Source organism: Gigantopelta aegis, chromosome 14 (genome assembly GCF_016097555.1).
Source record: "Gigantopelta aegis isolate Gae_Host chromosome 14, Gae_host_genome, whole genome shotgun sequence".
Taxonomy (NCBI): domain Eukaryota; kingdom Metazoa; phylum Mollusca; class Gastropoda; order Neomphalida; family Peltospiridae; genus Gigantopelta; species Gigantopelta aegis.
In genome coordinates, this window is record NC_054712.1 from 47,853,267 (window position 1) to 47,865,465 (window position 12,199).

General features: G+C 31.8%; 1 protein-coding gene across 9 annotated transcripts in view; it reads left to right on the forward strand.

Annotated features, from left to right (window-relative positions):
- LOC121389033 (MYCBP-associated protein-like) overlaps positions 1 to 12,199 on the forward strand; it is a 61,725-nt gene extending 49,526 nt beyond the window's left edge. For 6 of the 9 annotated variants that reach the window (XM_041520638.1, XM_041520639.1, XM_041520631.1 and 3 more), the window contains 4 exons: positions 3,641 to 3,679; positions 5,648 to 5,751; positions 6,734 to 6,931; positions 8,350 to 12,199. In XM_041520638.1, the coding sequence (XP_041376572.1) occupies positions 3,641 to 3,679; positions 5,648 to 5,751; positions 6,734 to 6,931; positions 8,350 to 8,460 (452 nt within the window). In that variant the 3' untranslated portion in view covers positions 8,461 to 12,199. Of the gene's footprint in view, positions 1 to 1,795; positions 1,862 to 3,640; positions 3,680 to 5,647; positions 5,752 to 6,733; positions 6,932 to 8,349 lie in introns of all 9 variants that reach the window. The other 3 variants (XM_041520634.1, XM_041520636.1, XM_041520633.1) reach the window with 2 other exon arrangements.

Here is a 12,199-nt window from a genome sequence, read left to right on the forward strand (position 1 = left end):
CATGCTGAGTGTGACTTTCATATGTTAAGATCCTACAACATCATGTGGTCCAGTTCACACAAAATTACCAAAATTCATGTCTACTTCCAAGGATTTATCCAGGATATTTTTTCAGGATCCTATGACTGATGGGGTTGGGAAACTTAGTGCAATGTAATCATAATTGAGATTTTAATTTTTTTTGTTTTTTTTTGTTTTTTTTAGGCCATTGAATAATTCAGTGCACCATTATTAAATTAATGTTTTAGATCAGACATAATTTAAAAAATATTTACACTTGCTTTTTGGAAGGGGCCTATGTTCTGTACTGCAGAATGTCTGGATAAATCCCTGACTTTCCAAAGAGTTTGGCATGATTCACTAAAATTATGTTTGTGTTATCATTTCATTTTGTTGGAGGGTTTTTTTCTGTTTACTACATTTTTTTCGTTGACCTGTTTTACATTCTAGTTAAAAAAAACTAATGATTTCGATCTTTAGGTTTACAAATAAGTTGAATTTTCCAACAGTCTCAATCTATGCATTAAAAATTACTTGTTATTGTTACTCAATTTGATTTCATTGAGTTTTTTGCCTTTCATTATTTTAAATGCATGATTGATCCACTTAGCAAAAAGATACCCAAAACCCATTCAATTTGACATGATGGTGAGGTAAAGATTCATTAGCTGAACCTTATTATTATTTTAATTTACCTCTCGACTACATTTTGTGTTATCAAATTGTGGTTAATGTAAGAAGTAAATCTGCAGAAGAATCGGATAGAACAAAAGAGCAAACAGTCAGAATGTGGCACATTTGATTCTTCATAATAATTTATATATTTTGTAGAAAATTAAAATTAGTAAAATTCGAGAATTAAATAGTTTTTATTTATGTGAAATAATTAAACATGACTATTCAAGAAACAAAATATTAATAATTTAATTAACAATATGTTACTGTTTTCTATTATACATCTATATAATCGATTTCAATCAAATTGGTTCAATTGTAACACTTGATCAAACAATAGTTACCAATCTTGTACCCAAAAATCTCCAAAAAGTGTTATTGGATGTTCCATATTGAATGGTAAAAGCTCTATTGGACACACATGCTCATTACCAAAACAAAGGGACATCACTTTCGTTTGTCTGTGATTTAACACTGCCTGAGCTACTGAGTCACAATGTTATCCGATGAAACAATACAGGAATTTATTGAAAATCAAGTGCCAGAAAATGCAAAGAAAAAACCTAAGTCAGATAATTAGTAGTGGAGTATTCCTCATTTTTCTCCATTACGTTGCATCAGTTTAATATGACGTCATGCAATTCAAGATGACGTCAAAGTTGATGCGTTGTCAAGATAAATAACATATTAAGAGTAACTGACATAAAAATGTCAGCTAAGTGACACAATGTGATATTTCAGTTACTATTTTAAAATGAATAAATTACCGTAACTGAACAATGAATAATAATAAGGTTATTATACAATTTTGTTTACAATATGGAATTTCATTGCACTCGTCCAATACGAATTTTCACCACAACGTGAACTCATACAAAAAAGTTCCATATTGTAAACAATTGTATAATAACCTTATAATACTACCATTTAATAATACTTTAAGTTTGGCTATTTCTCTTTACAAATAGTTAATAAATTCATTTAGTTTGTATTAAAGTTCACAATATAAAATGGTCACAACAGAATGTACATGTAGTGTATAATTATATTCAGGATTATATTGTAAAATTATTGTATTGGCATATATCGTCCATATTTAAATAATTTTCATCTGACGCAGACACTAGAGCTTCCAAGGGAGCCACGGCTCCTCGCAAGCAGATTCCCAGTGTTGGGGAAAGTGACAGTGAGTGAAGTATTTCCTAGGACACATTTTCCTTTTAGGACGGCTACCAACGTAACTTCGCTGCTGCAGCTAGACTTATTAATGTTTTTTAAACATCTAATCTATATAGGGTTTTACAACATTGTAGTTTTTAGGATTTATGCTAGAAGCTTCTTGCTGAAGCTAGAAGGTACTAGTGTTCTAAAGACTTGATATATTTCCTGAGAGAAACTTTTATTTTATGAGGCATATAAGTTAGGAAATAATGTATTGTTGAAGCTACATGTAGAAGGTTGTATTATTGTAAAGATTAACTAGTGTTTTAAAAGCTTAATGGATTCCATAAGATACACTAGTAAATAACATGAATGATAAAGCTAGACAGTACTGGTAACATACTAGCTTCTAAAGACTTTTTTTCCCACACATATTGCATAACTTTTAGAACCTATTTGCTAGAAATAATTTTCTTGCAGTTCTAAGCTATTCCCTAGGACAAATTAAGATGCATGTGTTATGAACTAACTTGTTGCTGAGGTTAAAAGATATTATTAGCTAGTTATTATAAATGGTTGCTTGTGACAGAAACTTAGGAGACTGACAGAAAAAGAAGCATCTGGCAAAAGCCATGGAAATATTTGTTCCATACTATATTAGAGTTGATAGAAGCAAGCTGGAACAGCTTCTCATGTTTTTCACAGTTTAGTATGATACTAACATTATTTTTATTTATTTTTAAATCATTATTTTTGCAGCTTATACACTTTACGTTAGTAAGACTACTAGTAAGTAATTTGGTCTTTAATGAAACAGTCCTGGGTTCTGGATTGATTGATTGGAAACATATTTTATTGTATAAACAACAAAAGGATTGGGCACAAGTTTGTTCAACTTACAAGGCCCTCTCCTATAGACATACAATATAATGGCGACAATTACTTAATTATAATATAATAGTAATGTATACATATAAAATTTGTATACAAATGTATTTTAATAACAATCAAGTTGAGGAATAGAGGGTCTTATGTACAACAGGATTTTGAAAGAAACTAGAAAAAACCCCCAAAGAAATGCATGTGCCTTTAAACCATTCAGGTCATGTATATGCATTGCCACACATCCTAAATTGAGCATACAAATTTCCAATTTATTTGCATCTTACTGTAATGTATGTTCATAAAGAAAATATTTTGATGTAATTTTAACATATTAAATGTTTTTCCTGACCCACCCGTTGGTGAGAACATGTTATTTTGATAGCACATAACACTTTAAAGACATACGACTGACTGTTCCTAGGTGATGACCAGGCTAGGCATTTTTGAAGCTATCTTAGTACTTTGAAATCGTAAAACCATCGTATGCTATGACATCACTACAGCATACACCATAGTGACATTATAGCTTACAATTTCGATAGCTTCGAAAATATAGGCCCAGGTTGCCAATGTCATATCATCCAATCAAAAAAAGTACAAACCAAATGGATCACTCAATGACATACAAGTTCACCTGAAATTGACTTTCACTTGTTAGATGTTTTAAAACAAGTTGTAAGATAAATGGTATCTATCGGCCACTCCTATAGTATTCTATTTCTTACATATCCTAAAACAAAACAAAAACAGTTTTAAAATAAATTGAAACACCTTTGTATTGTATTTTTTCACCATTTGTTGTGGTGGTGGGGGGGGGGGGGGGGGGGGGTGAGCTGTTATTTCTTTAATACTTGGCTTTAATTAGTTACCAGTAGGCAAGCAAATCCTGTTTTTATTTTAATTTATGATTTTCATACAGAGGTTAAAAAACCCAAACCAGAACCTGTTCCTGCACCCAGTAAGTGTTATTAGTTTGATATATATATATAAATACCAGTTTGAACATTCGAGTTGTTTAATTTGCTTCTGATTATCATGTTACGGCCAACCTTTAAAAATAGACATTATATTTGGAAACCCAACTGACTCATAAATACTTTTATTTCCTTTTATTCCTAGCCATAAGTTTTCTTCTTCTTTTTTTTCCGTTTTATTTTTCCTTTATGTTCATGGTTACGGTAATTTTAAAAACATTGTTTGCTTTAATCGAAGCCCTAAATACTCCTTTATTCCTTTATTTCATCAACATCAAAATAAAATAAAAAATATATATATATATATATATATATATATAGTACCTGATGACCTACAAAAATGCTGAGTCCATTTACAGAAAACTTTCTTTTTTAAAGGATGGCATAATCCAAATTTGATTATGATGCAAGGTTCACACAGACGTTAAAAAAGAACTTGAATTTCCGAGTAGTGCTTAAAATGGACTTGGATTTTGTAAATATGAATTTTACTCTTAATAAATGCATGGATTTTATTTTAAAGCATTTGATTTTTGTGGAAACTTGAATTTATAAAAATGAAAAGAGATCAACTACATTTAACACATTTCTGTCAAATAGACAAACGTTGGGTTTTAAATTTAAATTATTTGTTTTATAAACTATGTCTGAGTCAAATAAAAAATTTATACGGTGGCATTTTATTTGAACATGTGATATGTCACATTTAGTTTTTCTTGTCAGTGAATCATTGAATACATATGACAGAATTAGTCCTTGAAACTATTGTAAATGTGCTCTAAAAGTCCTTGAAATTATTTTAATCTGATTGAACCTTGTAATGTAAAAGCTAGTTTGAATTTGGGACTTGTTTTATTTGCTTCTGATCATCATGTTAATGCTAGTTTGAAAATGAGAGTGGTTCAATCTGCTTCTGGTTGTCATGTTCACTCTTGTTTGAAAATGAAAGCCGTTTAATTTGCTTCTGATTGTGATTTGTTAATGCTAGTTTGAAATAGGGAGTTATTAATCAACTTGCTGTTTGTTTAACTGGTAATGTGATGATAATGCCAGGTTAGTACATATGCCTAATACGAGAGAACTAAAACCGTTTGTGATCAGGATTTAAACCACAATGGTTTGAAGTTTATTAACAGTTTTGCTGAATGGTTTTGAGTTTGGTGGTGGTTTTTGGTAGGTTTTCTAATGCTTTGGTTTGATGGTTAAGGTAAATATGAATAATTGTTTTCTAGTTTAATGACACCACTACAGCACATTGATTTATTTTTGATTGGCTATTGAATGTCAAACATTTGATAATTCTGACATTTTCTAATAGAAAACTAGCTACATTTTTACATTAGTAGCAAGGGATATTTTATATGCACTTTCCCATAAACAGGACAGCACATACCAAAGCCTAGTTGTGAATAAATATCATTTAGAAAACAAAGTCGTATTCTTCTTCTTAAAGTTATTCTTTTAAAAAAAGAAGTTTTATTTATAAAAGGTTTGAAATAAAAAGTTTCATTGTGTTACATTGATTGATTGCAATCATTTTATTGCATATACTTTACAAATGTAAATTATCACAAGGTAATTTTAAAGTAAACAGGAACGATGGTACATTGTTAGAAATAACCTGGCTTATTAAAGAAAATATGAAATCTTTAATTTTGTAATTTTCTGTGTGTCTGTCCGTGTGTGTTTTGTATAATTCAATGGTATTTAAGCGAATGATACTAAATGCTGATCAGTCACATACATCTGTCTGTTAGAACAGGTAACCGATATATTGTAGGCTAAAACATGAAACAACTCGATGGTTTTTCAGTTGCTTTTCTATCTTTTTCTATTTTGAGTTTTTATGTTATTTTAGTATATCTGACATAGAAAGGTTTACATGGCTTATATTTTATTACACTAATATTATAACACTAATATTGTAATTGTTTTGTGTGTGTCTTGCAAAGGTGAGAGTAAACGTGGAAAGCCACTTGACAAATCAAAGCCAGACCCTAAGGATAAAAAAGGAGCACCAGGCAAAGACCCTAAGGCAGCTAAAGGTGGAAAGGAGGTATTAATATTTTATACAGTTTCTTACCTGGGCATGTGCTGTACAATCCTTAGAGAATTTCATACAGTCTTTATTACCATTATGATAGGTGGATTATTTTTTATTAGATACATGTTTTCAAGCTTCAGGTGAGTAATTGTTAAGAAGAAAGAGAAATGCTGTTATGTTGGCTTCACTTAAAAAAATGCTTGCAAAGAATTTATTCTTAATAATATTTCATCAAGTTTGAATACAATAATAATAAAAAATAGTGCAATTACGACAACGTATCTAAGACTAATGATGACACAATGTCCTGTCGTTAAGTGTACATTTTTAAACTTGCCAGTCGATTAATTTTGTATTTGTGGATTTTTTGGGAGGATAATTTTATCAGGTATGTTTGCACAGCAGTATTATCAAGTAATTATTAATTAAATAAAGATACTTTTTATTTGTATTTCTTTCAAAAATACCATGGTCAAGTAAATTTTAAACTAAAGTTTAACCAGAAGAAATTTATCATGGTGTTACATGTTTTCGATAGGATCAGTGAAAGACATTAACAAAAAAAGCAAAAGATATTGCCAAACACTAGGAAACATGTATATAATAAATAGACCATTTCATGGTGTTTTTTTCGAATACAATTTTTATGTCAACTCGTTGACATAAAAATCTATTTGAACCCCCCCCATGAAATAGCCTCTATTTATTTTTTATTTATAATACTGATGATACTGAAACACTAGTATAACGATCTCCATATGTTATATTCAGAGATTGGTCAGTGTTAGATGATGCTGGGCACTGTATCAAATTTAGTGTTATTCACTGGCACTCTTTGTTTTCAATGGTGATTCTTTAACTTAGTTTAAGTTACCACAGTTAGCCCAGTTTGATACTGAAGAGGTCCTCCACCTTTTTAAAACTAAAACGAGTGTAATCATAGTTGGATCTGGTATGTCTGTGGAGATAATTTGTTGGGTTTTTTCTGACGCAGACACCAAAAGGTGATTCTAAAGTAAAGACGGGATCTGCGATGAAGAAGACGCCGACTCGTGGAACAAGCATAACTCCGGCACCAGTAGTGACACCAACAGGAGAGCTGACATCGAGCCCTGACAGTCCGCCACCAAGTCCCATATTGGACGTTGATCCCCTGGTAGAGAAGAAATATAAAGAAAAACTTTACACTCAGGTATGTTGGTGTTTATTTTTATGTTCAGTTTCAATTCATGTCTCACCACTAACAAAAGTCAGTGAAGGTGACAGGTTTTGCTCAGTGGTATAAAACGTGTTCAGTAGGGGCCTAATTCACAAGGCTCTCTTGAACATCATCTCAGCATCTTTGAAAGTCTTCTTTTTTTTTCAATGAACTGTGAGCTTAGTTAAGTATGCACCAGGTCTACTGAGGGGGATCAAACCTGTGATCCATTGCACATCAAGAAAGTGCTACACCTGCAAATCATTCTGTGTAAATGAGGATACTTTTTTTAATGTCCAAAGAAATGTGAGCGTTTAAAGAATTTTATTGCTGAACCCAGTTTATGTAGTATATTTGCACTGTGGTGAGATTTTTAACATTTAGAATGTTCTGAGACTGAATTGTCAAACAAGTATATTTTATTTTGTTATGTATGATATTTATTGTATAAATATGTTATATTTGATCAATTGCAGATGTTAATGCTGGTTTTACTGTCACAAATTGATTTTTCCCTGGCGATGTAAAGCCGAGACTATAAAACCAATATATGCAACTGGAAAACTATCATTAATATCTGTAAATGGTCAAAGACAACATAGTTTACCTCGTTCTAATTCAATAAATGCATTTTTTTTGTTTTTGTTAATGCTGTTTAAATAATTTTTGAGAAAGAATGTGGTATTAACTAAAGCCTGGTCATAATATATCATATTTTAAATTATCCCCCATATACAGTATAAGAACATTTTTAAAAAATAAAAATTATGTGTTGCTCCTAATTTTAGTTTTGTATTTTACTGTTTTAATAATGACGTCAACCATTAGTGCCGATTTTACTTGTTCTGAATACTTATTGCAACAACTGTTGCCTGATATTGCATACATAGCAATGATTCATCATTTGGTATAGTTGCCATTATTTACTTTAGCATTCATGTCAGCATCACATACATGGCACCACACAAACCCGTATAAACAGCATTTAGGTCATAAAGTTAGAGAAAGTGGTAACATTGATATTTTTAAAGTAAGTACATCCATTCAAATAGCGAGAGGTAGCATATGATTATGTAAATAGGCTTCTTGGGGAATCCCCTGTATTTCAGACATGTTAATACTGGTTTTAGTGCCGCCAGTGGATTTGATTAGTTAATATAAAAATGTGTTAAATGCAGATTGAAATAGAATATTGTTTTTAGTGACTATAAACTTGAATATATGGTTGAGTCAAATATTATTTGTCCATATAACCACATAATCCGAATAATACCTAATACACACACAGATTCACACATTCACAAAGATGCACTTTCACACCCATACATGCAACATGCACATAAATAGAACACAAAATAATTTTACCATTGTCAATACATTGCTATACATTTATTATCTTTTTTCAATTGCAGGCTTATTTAATTGTATCTGAAACTATGGAAAAGATGGATTCTGCCTTGGGTGGAATTCTTGACAAAAGTGATCAAAAAGAATTAAAACTGAAGAGCTGTAGCAACGACTGACTGTCGTCAAGCCTGCTCAAACGGCCACCTGTCTTAAACAGACACCTGACTTGAACAGTCATTTCTTGATTCTCTTACAGCAGGTGGACACATGCTGATGCAGGTTTTACTGCTGACTTCATCTGTGATATTAAAATGCGTTGTGGCAATGACTGTATTTACTGCTTGCTAAATCTGTGATACTTAAACATTTACTGTACTGACGCTTAAGCTGACTTTTTTTATATAATTATGTAACACAACAACACTTCTTTTCTCCACTCAGATAATTGCAATATGTTTTGGACAGTTGACTCGACAACTATGTAAATTTTATTTTATTCAATATTATTTGTATCAGATGTCTGTATTTGGTTGGTTTTTAAACAACAGCACAAAGAAAGCAGCTAGGATGGAATAATAAATTTGTATTATGTAACACAACAAACTCTTCTTTTCCTCACCCTGATAAATGCAATTAGGTTTGTTTTGTTTTATTTTTGTTTGTGTTTTCTCCTCCGACAGTTTACTCAATATCTATTTACCTGTTAATTTTATTCAGTATTTATATTATCATTTGTTTGCACTTTTATGATATTTTAACAATAGCACAAAGAAAGCAAGCTGTAATAATAAATAGAATAATGAAATGTTATCAGCTTTAGAGTTTTTCATTGAGGATATAAAACCTTTTATTTCTATGATTCAAAAATATATTTGCTCATATCAAAGTGTTACATGTTGCCAAGGAATGATATGTCTCACACTATCATTGGAGTCTATTCATGATGTCTCACTATCAATGGATTTGAACATAAATGTTGTCCTTTTTCATATCTTACAATAATTTTACTGTGCCACTTTGTTTAAAGTACAATTAGGACATTAAACTTGCAGTAAATTTTTTTTGTAAAGATTGTCTATTGTGAAATAATTGTTTCATGTCACTTGCTAAGCTCCTGACAAATGGAATTTATTGCAGAATATCCTACAATTGATAACTGGTAGTATGTGTATTTGTCAGTCAATAAGATTGTGTCAATAATAAGAATTCATGGATGAATGAAAATTAAAAGTCAACTGTAGTTTGAAAAAAAAGAAATGTAATGTAATTAAGAGCTTTAATTGAGACCAACTTGAGCGACAGTGATCTGCAGTAACAATGCTATCTGCAGTAACTGCATTTAGCATTGCAGTTGCTGCCACTATATACTGTTATAAAAATTACAAAATGTTGTAGCCTTGATGCAGATAATATCTTGCAATCTGTAGTACTGCAGTTAGCATTTTGGGGATTTTTGTTCATTGACTGAAATATCACATTTTTGCAACTCAACTGTTATAAACTGAAAGATTCAAAATAAAAAATACACATACATTCTCCCCCTTCTCTCCCCTCCTTCCCTCTATCCTTTTCTCCCTCTACCTCGCTCTCTCTCTCTGTCTGTATCTCTGTGTGTGTCAAGAAAATGGTACAAATGTATAATTGCAACTGTCCACACAAACCTCGCTAACTCCATTGCCAGAAAATCATTAGAAACTGTAAAACAATGTACACTGCAGATGATGCTGAGTTGTGATTTAGTTGATCTTTGTTAACCTTTTAATATTTAGAACGACGGACGTGTCTTATATGGTTAAATAAAACAAATTATTTCTCACGTGTTCAGTATACTACATGTTATTAAAAAAGGTAATATTTCATTATAATTGCAGTATTGCACAGAAATAATAAAAATAACCATTGAAGAAATAGTGTGGTGGTGTCTTTTAAACATGCATTTCTGTTTCAAATCCTTCACAATTCGTTCAAGAGTTTGGTGTGCTCTCTTCCATATCCATCCTTAACCATAGGTCCGATGCCATATAAAATGTGTCGAGTGTGTCGTTAAATAAACCATTTACTTCCTTCCTCTTCCATATCCCTACTGTTTCCTCTTTTTTTTAATGGTTTGTACAAACACAGGTTATCAGATGTGAAGAAAACATTTTTATACATTATATGTTAAATAAGCACTACGTAAAATTACACAAAAAAACTACGACCAAGTCATATGCATATGTACATGTTTGTTAGCGACGAGAGCAATAATTAGTGGCACTGGTTTCATGAAAAAATACCCTATCAACGTCCATCAACCGAGTACCTGTCATCAATAAAACTAACAGCTTAACCATCACGTCAGCAGTGCCAGCCTATATAACCAGCCTCGATGGCACAGTGGTCTAAGCCATCGGACTTATGGCTAGTAGGTACTGAGTTTTTAAAGACTCAATGGGCAGATGTAAGGCCACCACTCTACTTGCTCTCTTACTAGCACTTTTACTAAAAAAAAATAATAAAAAACTAACACTAACCACTGTTCTGGGCAGACATATCACATAGCTGAGGTGTGTGCCCATGATAGTGCTTGTGAACTTTCATTGGATATAAACACGGAAATAAATTAAAATGAACGAGATACTGTGAGTATATTTAATCTGTGAAAGTTCACCATAGTTATATCAACCAAATGAATTAACCAGTATGTCGAGTATTGGTCAAACTTAGCTATCGGGTTTCATGTTGTCAGGTATGGATTTTATTTCCCAATACACATACCCTAACCCAGAATGAGTGCACCGCTATCTTTAGTGGTAAGTATATGTAAGCCAAATACACCGACTGGTTCTTCATGACTAGTACATGCTTTTCAACTACTGTGGTATGAGCTGTCCTGTATGTGTGGAAATGTATAATTTATAAAGGTTAACATGGTAATAAAAGTAGCAGTGATTTTTCTTTCAATCTAATTGGTTTTTGACACGATATCCTAGTAAGAGTTTCATGCTCATGACGGTATGTTTAAACCTTAATAGAATTTCATCATTAAAATGCATTACATCCTCATCTGATTCAGATGCAGGCAAAGCAATTTTCTTATAAACTTATTTGCTTGTTTGAATGCTATTTTCGTTCTTATGTTCACTTAAGGTTCAGGCACGCTAACCTGGGCACATACCTCAGCTGTTAATGTAGCAATCTTACATTTTCCCACACAGCTGTTAAAGCCTGTTACGTAATAGTATGTGATTATCTAATGATCCTTACAACACATGGCAGGTTGATGTCCCATATACACTTGTACAACAGATAGCGACAAACATAACAGATGGCGGTTCGAAATCCCTTTTTCAGCTACTACATATGTCGAACCCTATAACAGATAGCGGCAGCAACTGCAATGCTAAATGTAATTACTGCAGATAACGTTGTTACTGCAGATCGCTGTAGCTCACATCTTAACTTTTTTTACCTCCTTTCTTAACACTTAATCCATTCTGTTCTATAAATTACGGAATATTTGTACAGGTTTTACAATAATGATCAGTATTACTGAAACATTTTAAATCCATTTAAAAACACTAATAAACTATTTAATCATGTTTTAGCAAAGAGATGTGTGATGTGTACATTGTGGCTTTGATCCTCCATGTCATAAAAAAAAAATTCAATCATGACAGCATCACTATTTAATCCTGAAATGTTATTTTTAATTGTTCTCACTGGTATTGTGTTCAAGTCAAGTACCATTTTACTGTTGTCTATTCATGTTCTTCATATGCAGGCAACTGGTTTGGCACACTCTGTACTACTTTATCTTCAGACTAACATGTAAACCACCCATGTAGCTTTCAACTAACTTGTTTGTAACAGTGTAAATCCTCTGTTATTTTCTTCATCATATTGTTTCAGTTAGAATAAACAAGTACAAACATA